Source organism: Clarias gariepinus, chromosome 2 (assembly GCF_024256425.1).
Source record: "Clarias gariepinus isolate MV-2021 ecotype Netherlands chromosome 2, CGAR_prim_01v2, whole genome shotgun sequence".
Classification (NCBI taxonomy): Eukaryota; Metazoa; Chordata; class Actinopteri; order Siluriformes; family Clariidae; genus Clarias; species Clarias gariepinus.
Window position 1 is genome coordinate 49,717,633 of NC_071101.1, and position 14,898 is coordinate 49,732,530.

Genomic DNA, 14,898 nt, shown 5'->3' on the forward strand with positions numbered 1-14,898 from the left:
ATTATAATAGTCCACCACACTCCTAGCATGAGGAAAATAAACACATTAACCTCCATCTATTGACCACATGGAAAGACAAGCATAAAATGTATACTTACTCGGTTTAGACAATCGCCCGCGCGAAGCTGCATGAGTACTCACCGCCGATGCCGCAGCTCAATCTTCTCATCCCGCTAGCGCCGCTGATACTATAAAAATACACTAAATATGCTTACCGCCAAAGTAAGAACAATTTATTATAAATACCGGCATACCTAAAAGCGCGCTCCGCCGAGAATAGCCCACACGTCCATGCCGTCACCTCCACTAGAATTAAACTGTAAATAGCATTGATTAGCATTAAGCTATTCACCTAGCTACACAGTCAATAAGACCCAAGCCTACCTTAACAGGGATCAGGAACGAAAAGGGACACGCCAGGTTGCAGGTAGTGATCGGACGTTTGCGAGTAGAACGGATGGCAACGCTGGTCTGGTGAGGTTAGCCTTTAGCCTTGTGCTAATGCCGCTGCGCTTGCCTCGCTTCTGCTCCTGATTGCAGCGCTTGCGTTTCGGCCAGGTTCGCTTCTCTGTCTCGATCAGTTTGCTGGGGAGTTCTAAGCAGTGTTTCTGAAACCTGATCAAGGTTCGTCGCTCCAAAACATACGCCTGCATTTCACTATTTACATAAAGCACTGCAGTCTCCCGGAGCTCTGTAAGCCACAGCCTGCGCGGGCGCCGCCATCTTGGATTGATGTTATTCCACTCCACTCCACTCTCTCGCACGCATTCACACACTCTGTTCTTCACAAAAATACTGTCGCGATTCTTTTTAAAGGTAAAGTGCAGGTTTATTTGTCTGTTTGTTTTACTTCACAGCAGTGATTCCATTAGTATGCTCTCACTCAAGTGTCATTAGCAATGTTCCTTGCAAATTTTCTGACAAAACAGTCTTTTCATTAATGTGTGTTCATGTGAAACTCAAATAAGAAAGAAGAAAGGTTTGCTGTGTAAGAAAGTCTAATTAGAAGGTTAAAAATCCATTTTCTCCCTTAGCCTCTCTTATGTGCGTGCACGTAATTTGACACCGTGCCGGTCATACACTCTCTCGAGAGACCGGAGACACACACACACACACACACACACAAGATGTTTTGGAATACAAGCCCGGATGAATTATGCTCGTAATCCAAGGTTCCACTGTATCGTATTTATAAAAAGAAAAACATTATTTTGTCCACCCTGACATTTGTATATTTGATTTTGCGAATTTAAATATTGTTTTGCTGCCTTTATTAAAAAATACAAGGGACCATGCTGCTGTCCAATTCTTGAATACATTTTGATGGGTTTTGATGATTTGATTTAGTTTTGTATTCATCAATTAGTATAAAAGTAATAGTTTCTTAACATTGCTAAGCATTCAGACTTTATTGTTACACCTATCTCTTTTAGCTCCCATTTAGTGTGATAAAATGATGCTTTTACAGAATTGCTAAATGAATTCACTGTGATTATTTATAATAAAAAATAGTCCAACAATGACATGAATTGTGTAGCAAGCACGGTAGTGTAGTGGTTAGCACTGTCACCTTGCACCTCCAGGGTCTGGGTTTGATTCCCGGCCAGGCTCGATTCACGTCTCTGTGTGCATGAAGCTTTTATGTTTTCCCTGTGCCGGGTGGGTTTCCTCCGGGTACTCCGGTTTCTTCCCACAGTCCAAAGACCTGCAGATTAGGCTAACTGGTGTTTCCAAATTGCCCATAGTGTGTGTGCCCTGCGATAGATTGGCACCTGTCCAGGGTGTACACCGCCTTGTGCCCTAAGTCACCTGGGATAGGCTCCAGGCTGCCCACAACCCTAAATACAGGATAAAGCTGTCTAGACGATGAGTGAGTAAGTGTGTGTGAGTTCTGAGCTGTAAAAAAGATGGAAATAAAGCATTATTATTAAAACATAAATCTTTAAATTAGACACTTCTGAGCTGTAAAATAATGGTTATGATCCGTATTTGTTACAATGTAAAGTCTTTTTTGACAGGTATAAACTGTTTTTATAACAAGATAAACATGTTAATTTGACAGTTATAAGACATAAAAACAACAATTAAAATCCATAAAATATACAGTATAAGTGCAATCCTGTACAACCAAAAACACGTTTTTACACGTTCTACGCTTTCTTTTAGTGCTATAACGGTGCTACCATAGTTTTTATGGTAAAATTCTGGCAACCACAGCTGCTGTTTTTTTACCGTAAAATTTACGATTAATTTTTTACAGTGCAGGGTTAACAACTTTGTAAAAGGATAGTATTAAGATGTAAAAATATTGCACTAAGATTAAATAAAAAACAAACAACTCAAAGCGTTTTTATTCCAATGAGCCATTACATCATTTGTATCATGTCACTCAAACTAAGGGGTGTGATCTATTTTTTCACTATAAAAGCACCACAGCTGTTTGAGCCATAAGATCTTAGATATTGACCAGTTACAGTTACAGATTTCCTAAAGTACCATATAATATCAGGTATTGTTTTAAACTTTGAAGACATTAGAGAGATGCTGTATTCATGAACCTGACAGAGTTTAATCAGACTGATCGCTGTGAACATTCCTTTTGTTCGGAAAGATCTGTCTCTCTTGTACTTTATATCTTACTGTATGTGTGTTCAGCTGCTGTGGTTCTGCTAACAGTGTGTGGAAATCTGCTGGTCATTGTGTCCATTTTTCACTTCAAGCAGCTTCACACACCAACAAACACACTTGTGCTCTCTCTGGCTGTGTCAGATTTCTTTATTGGTGCTTTTGTAATGACTCCGATGTTCACTTGGTCAATTGAGACATGCTGGATATTTGGGAGAATTTTTTGCATTGCTTTTTGGTTAATTGATGGTCTTCTCATAACAATATCCATCTATAATATTGCTCTGATTGCAATAGATCGGTATTTGGCTCTCTCAAACCCATTTCTCTACACAAACACAATCTCTAGGAGGACTATGTGCATTGTGATTTATTCTAACTTGCTTGTGTGTCTGACATATAATATAGCATTTTATTATTTCAATGGAACATTTACAAATTCTGTGATTTGTCCTGGAGAGTGTTTAATCTTTTGGAATGATTTTTTGTCTGTAATTGATCTTGTATATTCATTTATTTTTCCTCTTTCTGTCATAATCATATTGTATACTCTAGTTTTTATGATTGCTAAGAAACATGCCACTGCTATCAGAGAGCTTAATAATCACACACGGCCTAAAACACAGAAAATCGCTTCACACACAATGAAATCTGAGAGAAAAGCAGCTAAAGTCCTCGGCATTTTAGTTTCTGTGTTTCTGGTGTGTTTACTCCCATATTTTATCTACAGTTTATTAGGAGATGTTATTGAGCAACAGGCAGACACTATTCATAAATTGTTAATTATGCTGTACCTTAATTCCACCATTAATCCATTTATTTATGCTCTGTTTTACCCATGGTTTAGGAGGTGCATTAAATTAATAATAACCCTCCAAATATTCCAAACAGACTCTGCATTAATCAATGTTCTTTCATGAATCGTTTTTGATGTTGTAATGTTTGACTATGGCTGTTATGCTCTAAAATATAAGAATAAACAATAAGAATGATTTCAAGGTTAACTATAAAAGTAGATCAGTCTGGACATGTTTTAATGGGGGTATATGGGCCAAATAAAAAAACAGCATTATTGTACTTTATTATTAATAGAGAGAGATTTAATGTTGAAGTTGTAAACTGAACAAAAGTATGTGGACTCCTGACAATCACATCCATGTGTGTCCTTCACAAAGCATTATTATTGGTTTGTTGGCAAGTTTTGGAATTTGATGTCTCTCGCAAACTCATTGTGGCAGTGCAGGTCAAAGCTGTTTGATAGAGTTGAGATCAAAGCTTGGGGCAACTTCTTTCATATCAATCCTGACAACCACTTATTTAAGAAGCTCAGTTGTGCACTGAGGTAAGTCATGCTGGAATAGGCCTGGATCGCTTAGGTTCAGTGATGGAAACATGAATGCGACATAATGTAAAACATTCTTTACAATTGGTACTGCTTACCACATAATGTATTTTAACTTATAAAGGTATAACATCTGGTATAACAAGGTTTACTTTCTTGACCCCCAAGCCACAGCCCTGCCAGGATTCCCTGTGCATTACTGTTCCATAATCTACCCCACTCCTTTCTTTTCACTACCTCATTCACTACTCTGCAAACCTGTGCTCAAGCAGTAATTACCTCTTCTCTCTATTTAAACCACACTCTGATAACACCTCATCACCAGATTATTGTGTGCACTCCACGCTCAACATTCCAGCTCTATTTCATTCTTTGGCTTTCTGATTTCAACCATGGTTTGTTTCACTGACCTCGCCCTCGTCTCATGCCATGGCTTTTTGCTTTCATTCTGTCAGCGACCTTAAAACTGCTTATTGACTACGGATCATGGACTTCCTTTCATCTATACGGCTTCAAACCCTGCTTGTCCTTTGACCAATAATGATCCTCACAGATCAGCTACTGACTTGGCCGAGTTCCTTCTGCCCACACCAGCTTTTATCACAGAGTACACTCACTCACCGACTCTGCACTTGCGATTTCTTACATTGCTCGATCTGCATGAAGAGTTCTCGTGCTGGCTCTCTCGCGGTTATTTTTTAAAAACACCAAAGTTTCTACGCTACTGTAAGTTGGCTGTGCCAAATAACATGAAATTATATTTAAGTACCGTGAAAATTAATAAGAAAGTGACCTAAACATAGAACAAGCAGTTTGAAGTGAGTGCTGTTTGAAGTGTACTTACAGATATGCTTAATCTTCTAGACTTACTAACGTGTAAGTAATGAATTATTGTGAAAACTTTATTCCCCTCATATGAAACAGGGCATTAGCACATGTTCCTGACATACTGGTGGCACTTTATGTCATCAGTGTGTCTTTATACACTTTTACACTGGCAGCAATTTGACACGTTGATTTAACGTTACTACAAGTAAAAGTCCACAAGTCGACCGATTAAATTAACCATGTAAATTAAATAAAATTGTCACGAATAGGGTGTATTGGCGGTTGTTGATCGAGGTGTAGTTGAACAAAGAGGCTTTTAATAAAGGGTTGACAGAAATAATAAAGACACAAAACAAACAAAGAAACAAAAACTCAAACAATACTTAATAGAATGGGGTTAAACATGGGCTCTCTGGCAGGACACAGACAAAGAGACACCAACAGGCACTAATGCCTGTTACACTACGTTTAAGATTGGTAGCGAAACACAGGCAGACGACAGGAGACACGTAGAGACAAGGAGAGGCGAAAGACAAGGAGATAGATGGGACTAGGGCTAAAGACCTGGCAATCAGCTAGGCATGGCTTTTAGCTAAACATGGTTAAGGGCACTTAACCATGGCAGTCAGCTACACATTCACCTAGCTAAGCATGTCTTTAGCCCAACATGCACTAAGCTACACTTACCTAATAGCTCAACACACACTAGGGAATTGGGGCACAGGAACACAGACGAGGGACGCCCAGTGTCCTAGGCTGGGCGACGCCCAGTGTCCTAGGCTGGGCGACGCCCAGTGTCCTAGGCTGGGCGACGCCCAGTGTCCTAGGCTGGGCGACGCCCAGTGTCCTAGGCTGGGCGACGCCCAGTGTCCTAGGCTGGGCGACGCCCAGTGTCCTAGGCTGGGCGACGCCCAGTGTCCTAGGCTGGGCGACGCCCAGTGTCCTAGGCTGGGCGACGCCCAGTGTCCTAGGCTGGGCGACGCCCAGTGTCCTAGGCTGGGCGACGCCCAGTGTCCTAGGCTGGGCGACACAGATTTTAGCTAAACACACTCCTATCTACTTACCTCCTCTAGCTAAACACACAAGAAAACAGGGGGACAACAACCACAATACTCACCACCACACATGACATGACTGAATCAGCTCCCCAAACACATACACACAGAACATATACAGAAACATTGCCAATATGAGAGCCCAAGTCAACAGAACTTAAATCAAAATATAAACTAAACAAAGAACTAAACACAAAACAAAATGCCCACACAAATGACAGTAGTTAAACTAATAAAGCTTGACCCAGTTTCCCAGCCTAAACAGCTATTTATAGTTGGATTAATGGCTACCTCGGCTCAGGTGTGCACTCGCATCACCTGACCGAGGTGCCTTCTGGGAAACTGAGTCAGCCAACAAAAACTATAAATGAAAAACAGCGACCTCTGGTGGTGGTCCCTTACAAAAATGTGAAATAAAACAAAAAACTGTGAATTATTTATATAAATAATTATAAAACAAACTTCCAATTTTCTTGGTAGTACCTTGGATTAATGGGCGGAGCACTGTCCCACTGTCCACTAGTGTTTACACAGACCAACAAGCCGAGGTTAGCCATTACTGTGCCATAAAGTTTAAAAGTAAACATGAAATCTTTATTCACTTTTGTGTTTACAGGTCTGTTAGCTTTTCTGAAAGGGCATTATATTACCCATACTGCAGAAATTAAGTCCCAGAATGCACACATAAATTAAGATCAGTAATGAGTTTTTTGAGAATTACAACTGCTCCACTTCAAGCTAGATTGCTGGTTTCCTTGGACAAGCACAAATCACAAATTAATTGAGATCATCAGAAACAAGGGAGGAATGGTCAGAGAGAAGACCAGAGATATAATCTTCATCTTTAAGTTCTTGATCTGGTATGTACTTGCTCAAAAATAAAGCAGAAATTAGCTTGGTGTCAAATGTAATATTGTGAATGGAAGCCACAGGAGCTGAGCAAGACGATCAAATCAAGTTGGCTGTGACTCACTAAATTACTAGCAGAATAAAACATTTTAGTTTAACTTGTTCACAGGTTAGTGAATGCTGTCTGAATACAGGTTTCAATATCTGCCATGTTCATTTTATCGCACTTTACAAGCCTAACATAACCAACAATACTATGTTTGTTTTTACATGCCCAGATCCTGATGGTGAATGTATAAAGAGAGTATCTCCAGAAATGTCTTATGGTGTATTTGAGTGGAAGATGTGGACCAACTGATTAAGCATTGAGAAACGTTTGTTCATAAGGCATTTCAACCTTAGGACTGAAAAATGTTACTGAATTCATGAATTAACCTTGCTTAAAGGTCCAGGTGGCAGCTTGGTGGTTTGAACATGTGAGCTTCCAATCAGTATACCAACATCCAAAAACCACACAACTACCTCTGCCCCTTCATATTCACAAATATGAGGTCATTGGCATTATCAGCTGCAGCACAACCTTTACACAGGGCCATTATTATTTTTTTAATCATAGTATGTATTAACATTAGTTAAGTACATGCTCCTAAACCTTGTGGAAAGACTTCACAGAAGAGCTGAAGCTGTTATAGCTGCAAAAGGCCAACATCATATTAAACCCTATGGATTAAGAAGTGGATGTTACTCAGGTTTATACTGTATACATGTGAAGGCAGGCGAGCCAATACTTTTGGCAATATCATGTAATATATTGTGTGTGTGTGTGTGTGTGTGTATGTCAGTTGTTTTGGCCTATTCATTGACATAATTACATTTAACTTGATGCACCATAACCCTGTTTTTTTTTTTTTTTTTTGCACTCATAGGGAGCATTAAGTGTTTTTTACATGCCTACATCAGATACTATTGTGCAAAATAGAGCAACTTGTCTAACAAATGTCCTTTCTTTTATTAGGTTATTCAGGAAGATGAAGCTCAGGCTGAACTTGAGAGGTGCACGATGGCCCTGTTTGTCCTCAGGGAGAAAGAGGACTGTCTTCAGCCACCACATGTTGAAATCGGGATTGTGACTTATTGAGTTTCACACATGAATGTTCCATGTTATTTGGCCTCATCTATGCGCTAAACCTGAGCTATCTTGGTAAACTCAAACACACTTTTGTGGCCCTGTAGAAAATATTTAGGGAAACGTATTCTTTATTGACATTAAAATATAGCATTTTGGTCACTTCATTTGTCAAACAATTGTCAGATTTTCACATGGTTAGCAAATAGGTTTATACAGTTCCTAAGCTTAAGTTATACAAAAATTCATTGTTTTATTTATTTTATTTTTGTTTTCTGTCTTTTAATTGGAGAAATAATAGTACAACAAAAAAAAAAAGGTAATGTATGGTTTCAAGTAAGGTAATTAATATTTTTGGAGGAGATCTTGTTTGTTTATTGTCTTCATTTATAAATGTAAAGTTTTTTTAAAGGTTACTTACTTCATTCATAAATGTAACTTCTCTACATAAATGAACCTTTTTGGCTTAGAGATAAGTGTTTTTTTTTTCTTTCAGAAAAAGACTATATACTGATTTTTTTTGTATAATTCATAAAATTAAGTTTGTACGTAATCATACTTTTACCTTGAGAATAATAAAAAAGATTATTTTACTACTATAATTTACTTCTATTACTTTTTGCTATAGTACATGAATGTAAGTTGGTTGTTTCAAGGTAAACACTAAACTTAAATATAATGTTACATTTTAGGTTTTTCTAAAGTGATATAATCAAGTTGTTACAAAGTTGAAAAATAAGTTTTACTTTAAAGGCATTGTAATAACTTTTGCTTTTGATTTGGATGAATTAATCTCTTTTGCTTTAGGGAAACTTAAAAATACATTTATATTTAATTAAAGTTAAACCTTAAATAATATTATAACATTTAATTTGAGAGAAAGTAAAAAAAAAATGCTTGAAGCAATTATTTTAGGTTGATCCAAAGTATCATTTTTCCTCAGAGTGTGATTAAGTCTGTATAGATTGTACAAGGACTATTAAAAGTGATCTTGTGCACCATGTTGGTCTTAGTCCCAAATGTCAAACAGCAAAAAAAAAAGTGGTTAGACTTCATGACTTAGAAATGGTTTGACATTAATGGTTATCAGCATAAGGGAACTTGTATAACCATCCACTGTGGTTTATAATCCTGTGAAATTGATATTTGAAATTAAATGTTGTTAGTATTTTTACAACATATTTAGCAACACATTAATAACATGTTTACATTTTGTTTATTTTTTATCAATGTTTTGATATTAAAATCGCATGCGGAGGGACCTTTGGAGTTTGCTACACATGATTTTTGGATGACTTTTGAAGTTTGCCCTACTGATTTCTTTTTCACCAGTGTAATCAAAAGATAAAACATCCTCAAAAGACAAAATAGATCGGACATGAAAAGGGTCAACCAGTTTATAAAAGGATAGTATAAAAATGTAAAAAAAAAAAAAAAAAATACTGCATATTTTTGCAAAAACAAGACTCAATACAAGCATATAAATAATTTAAAGCCTGTTTATTTCAACAAGCCATTACATCATTTGTATCATGTCACTCAAACTAAGAGGTGTAATCAATTTTTACACCATAAAAGGACCACAGCTGTTTGAACCATAACATATTAGATTGTGACCAGTTACAGTGACAAATTTATTAAAGTACCATATAATATCAGGTATTGTTTTAAACTTTGAAGACATTAGAGAGATGCTGTATTGATGAACCTGACAGAGTTTAATCAGACTGATCGCTGTAAACATTCCTTTTGTTCGGAAAGATCTGTCTCTCTTGTACTTTATATCTTACTGTACGTGTGTTCAGCTGCTGTGGTTCTGCTAACAGTGTGTGGAAATCTGCTTGTCATTGTGTCCATTTTTCACTTCAAGCAGCTTCACACACCAACAAACACACTTGTGCTCTCTCTGGCTGTGTCAGATTTCTTTATTGGTGCTTTTGTAATGACTCCGATGTTCACTTGGTCAATTGAGACATGCTGGATATTTGGGAGAATTTTCTGCATTGCTTTTTGGCTAACTGACGGTGTCCTCATAACAATATCCATCTATAATATTGCTCTGATTGCAATAGATCGGTATTTGGCTCTCTCAAACCCATTTCTCTATACTAACACAATCTCTAGGAGGACTATGTGCATTGTTATTTATTCTAACTTGCATGTGTGTTTGATGTATAACACAATATTTTATTATTTCAGTGGAATCTTTACAAGTTCTGTGATGTGTCCTGGAGAGTGTTTCATCTTTTTTAATGATGTTTATTCTGTAATTGATCTTATATATACATTTGTTTTTCCACTTTCAATTATAATCATATTTTATACTCTAGTTTTTATGATTGCTAAGAAACATGCCACTGCTATCAGAGAGCTTAATAATCACACACGGCCTAAAACACAGAAAATCGCTTCACACACAATGAAATCTGAGAGAAAAGCAGCGAAAGTCCTCGGCATTTTAGTGGCTGTGTTTCTGATGTGTTTATTTCCATATTTTATCTACAGTTTATTAGGAGATGTTGTTGAACTACAAGCAGACACTATTCATAAATTGTTAATTATTCTGCACCTTAATTCCACCATTAATCCATTTATTTATGCTCTGTTTTACCCATGGTTTAGGAGGTGCATTAAAATAATTATAACTCTGCAAATATTCCAAACAGACTCTGCATTAATCAGTGTTCTTTCATGAATCGTTTTTGATGTTGTAATGTTTAACTATGGCTGTTATGCTCTAAAATATTAAAAACATTTTTTTAAACTATTTAATGTGATAGTGTCAATTTTGACATGTTTTAATGTGCAGTGCTGCACTGTTAACCCCAATGCTCAAAGTAATTAAACATATTGATTACTGTTAACCTAAACAATTACAATTAGTTTAAATTAATAAACCTTAATGAGTATTTAGAACTTTTTGGTATTTATAAGTTTGTAGAAATAACACTTTTAAAGTTAGCTGAACAATTTTGATATTTTAAGACATTAATGCACATGTAAACTGCCCACATTGAATTGTTTTGATCAAGATGGTGGATTGGTCTGTCTCCGTGTGATACTCTAAAAATATTTTTTACAAATCTGTCCACCCTAACAGAGCACCTGTGGCTCAGTGGTAGGTGTTTCACCTGTCATGCAAAAGAGCTGGGTTCAATTCCCTCCACTGTATAAAGTTCCTGTCCAAGCCCAGATATAAATGGGAGGGTTGTGTTCAGAATGGCATCTGGAGTAAAACCTTGTGACAAACCACTGTGGTGACCTATTGCCAATTTATTTGATTTGCAATAACTAAAAAAATATATAATATGAATTAGGCTACTCAGTAATGCAAGTAAAGAATGATTAATATGAATGAGTACAACAAACTCAAAAACTGATAGTTCTGTTTACTTAAAATTGGAAACATCATTACCTAAAAAAATTTGATGTAACTGATTACCTAATAACTGGTGACAAACTTATTTGGGTTTACAGTGTTTATATGGGCCAAAAAAAAAGAAAGATAACTGTACTTTATTTATATAGAGAGATTTGGTGTTAAAATTTTAAACTGAACCAGTACATTGTATGACCAAGTATGTTGACACCTAACAATCACATCCGTGTGTGTCCTTTCTAAAATCTATGGGCATTATTTTTGCTTTTTTGGCAGCTTGTCCTTTTTAGGAATGCTTTTTTACTACATTTTGGAATGCAATGTCTCTTGTCCAGAACTCATTGTTCCAGAACAAAATGCCAAAGTGACATTTCTCTGTCTAAATGGTTTATAATACTGCGAAATTGACATTTGAAATTAAACTTTGTTAGTATCTTTACAACATATTTAGCAACACATTAATAACACATTCACATTTTGTTAATTTTTATTAATGTTTTGATATTAAAATCGCATGCGGAGGGACCTTTGGAGTTTGCTACACATGATTTTTGGATGACTTTTGAAGTTTGCCCTAATGATTTCTTGATTTCTCAGTGTAATCAAAAGATAAAACATCCTTAAAAGACAAAATAGCAGCCACATGAAAAAGGTCAAAAAGTTTATAGAAGGATAGTATTAAAATGTAAACAAAAAATGCTGCATATTATCGCAAAAAAAAAAAAAAGAATCAATACAAGCAAACAAACAATTTAAAGCATGTTTATTCCAACAGGCAATTACATCATTTTTATTATGTCACTCAAACTAAGAGGTGTAATAAATTTTCACATTATAAAAGCACCACACCTGTTTGAGCCATAACATATTAGATTGTGACCAGTTACAAATTTCATGAAAGGAACATATAATAGCAGGTATTGTTTTAATCCTTGATGATATTAGAGTGATGCTGTATTTACTGTATGAACCTGACAGAGTTTAATCAGTCTGATCGCTGTGAACATTCTGTTTATACATTCTGTCTCTTGTCGACTCATTGTTTCAGTTCAGCCCAAAGATATTTAGAGTTAAGTTCAGGGCTTGGGTCCAGTTTTTGCATATTAATTGTAGCAACATTTTTTTTATGTAACTCAGTTGTGCACTGATGTATAGCCGTGCTAGAACAGGCCTGGATCTCAGGTCCAATGATGGGAACATGAATCGGAGCATGATGGAAGCATGCATAGACATTCTATACAATTGGTGGCTTCTAACCTTAGCACATACTTTTAATCATGTAATGTTATTTGAATTATACAACTATAGTCATAAGTCACTAAAGTCATAAGTCTCTTATAAAGAGTTTTGCAACATTTTATTTATAAATGTATTTCTCTCTTAACCTGTTGTACAATACCATATGAGATAATAAAACAGCAATTGTTAATTTTTTTTAATACTAATAATATTTTTTCTGTGAAATGAAATCTTCCATGTACTTTGACTGTAAAAACCTTTCTAATCTTTTCAACACATTCACAGTGTTGTACAGATGTACATATATACATATATACATATGTATATATTGAAATTAAATTATATTATATTGAATTTAAAAAGATGAGAATTATGGTTGAATGAGTGAATGAATAAATTCCAATTAATAATTACTTTTGAATGTTAAATCTTTATTTTTTTTTTAATTCAATTCCTACAGATTTATAGGAATAGAAATTCTGTACATATATTTCCCGGTATATCCAACAACTGCTTCTATAAACACATTAATGATGTCCTTTCACCCCTTGTGGGGCAGGTGAATGATTGATCATAATGAGCATAGCGTCTTGGTGCAAATTCCCGATGACAATAAAAATGTCACAGAACACCTTTGCAGGCTTGAATGTAGTCCTTAGTCTGACACAGTATCACTGGGGATGTCACTAAGTAGGCCATGAAGCTGAACAAAATGAAAGATTAGCTGCTCTGCTGTTTCTTTGGCAAGAGGAAGCTTAGGGAGTAAAAAAAGTGTGTAAATTTGTTTAATCGATCCACAATGGTCATTATGCAGGTGTTTCCCTCAGACAGGAATTGATTGTTATGTTTTCACATTTGCTGCCACAAACGTGGATATGCCCTCCTCCAGCGTGACCCACCTAAAGTGTTGCTGAATGACATTATGAGTTAGCAACACTTCTGGTAACCCACACTTTGGGGTGGGGGACATATCCAAGTTACAACAAACATATCCAAGTTTGTTCTGGGAGGCTGGCTGGTAGGCATGGAGGTGGCCAGGGGTAGCTTAGTGGTTAAGGCATTGGACTACAGTTCGGAAGATCCCAGGTTCAAACCCCACAACCACCAAGTTGCCACTGTTGGGCCCTTGAGCAAGTCCCTCAACTGCTCAGTTGTATAATGAGATAAAAATATAAGTTGCTCTGGATAAGAGCGTCTGCCAAATGCCCAAATGTAAAGTAAAATCTTGAGATCAATAGGATCCATTGTCCTTGAGGAGCACTGAGTTTTTGCTAGTATGCATATACTCAAGAAGCCATACCAGCCATACTCTGCTCCATTCAACGAGTGCCTCCACTCTTCCAGAGCTAGCTTAATTGCCAGAAGCTCTCGATGACCTACATCCTAGTTTCTTTCAGGAGATAGACGACAAAAGAGAAATGCAGCTTGTTATCCCAGGATACAGCTTGTTATGCCACTGTGATCTCTGAGAAATTATGACTCCAATGCCACTGGTGGAGGCGTCGACCTTTACTATAAACTGATGAGAATGTTTTGGAATGTTGAGGATGGGGGCTAATGTGAAACTTTTCTTAAGGTCAATAAATGCTATTTCTGCTTCTGTTTTCCAATGATATAGGTAGAGGATATTGATTTCCTAAAGTTATTTAATTTATCTCTTGAGAGTCAATACATTGCCTCCCTCTCTTGTCATGTCAGAGAGTAGAGGAATCCTGTCAGAGGAGGATTTCTAAGGAGTAGGTCTATTTTACTATTATGTGCACAAGGAAGGGGGAAGAGACATGTCTTGAGACTTGTTCAAGACTTGCTTAATTCAATTTAATAATTTTTTTTGTATAGTGCTTTTAACAAATGTCATTGTCGCAAAGCAGCTTTACAAAATCAAAATAATTATTTATGTTTGTATGGAATAGAATAAATTAAAATGGTCAGATAGTCCCTGATGAGCAAGCTGAGGGCAACAGTGGCAAGGAAAAACTCTCTGAGGTCCAATGTCTTCTTGTGCTAGGCCCGTCTGGATAAATGCAGAGGGTTGTGTCAGGAAGGGCATCCGACGTAAAACATTTGCCAAATCAATGATGCGAATCACGAATATAAATCCCATGCCGGATCGGTCGTGGCCCGGGTTAACAACGACCGCCATTGGTGTTGTCGACGTACAGGGTGCTGGTGGAAATTGGGCTACTGTTAGTCGAAGAAGGAGAGGAGGAAGGCATGTTCGAAAGCAGAGAGAGAAGAGGAAAGGCAAGAGTTCAGGAGTGATAGTAGGGACTTTGAATGTTGGGACCATGACAGGGAAGGGAAGAGAGTTAGTTGATATGATGCAGAGAAGGAAGGTGGATATACTGTGTGTCCAGGAGACCAGGTGGAAAGGTAGCAAGGCTAGAAGCTTAGGATCAGGGTTCAAATTGTTTTACCATGGTGTGGATAGGAAAAGAAATGGAGTAGGAGTTAT

General features: G+C 36.9%; 2 protein-coding genes across 2 annotated transcripts; both read left to right on the forward strand.

The window, feature by feature from the left end:
* The first annotated feature begins 2,552 nt into the window (after positions 1-2,552).
* LOC128513858 (trace amine-associated receptor 13c-like) lies at positions 2,553-3,545 on the forward strand. The gene has a single exon (XM_053487410.1). It carries the CDS (start codon positions 2,553-2,555, stop codon positions 3,543-3,545), a length of 993 nt encoding a protein of 330 aa, XP_053343385.1.
* Positions 3,546-9,527: 5,982 nt separating this feature from the next.
* On the forward strand, positions 9,528-10,520 carry LOC128517285 (trace amine-associated receptor 13c-like). The gene has a single exon (XM_053491015.1). The coding sequence runs from the start codon at positions 9,528-9,530 to the stop codon at positions 10,518-10,520; it is 993 nt and encodes a 330-aa protein (XP_053346990.1).
* Positions 10,521-14,898: the final 4,378 nt, after the last annotated feature.

Excerpts from the sequence above, each read along its gene's own strand:
- LOC128513858 (XM_053487410.1), top strand. The coding sequence starts at position 2,553 with ATGAACCTGACAGAGTTTAATCAGACTGATCGCTGTGAACATTCCTTT.
- LOC128517285 (XM_053491015.1), top strand. The coding sequence starts at position 9,528 with ATGAACCTGACAGAGTTTAATCAGACTGATCGCTGTAAACATTCCTTT.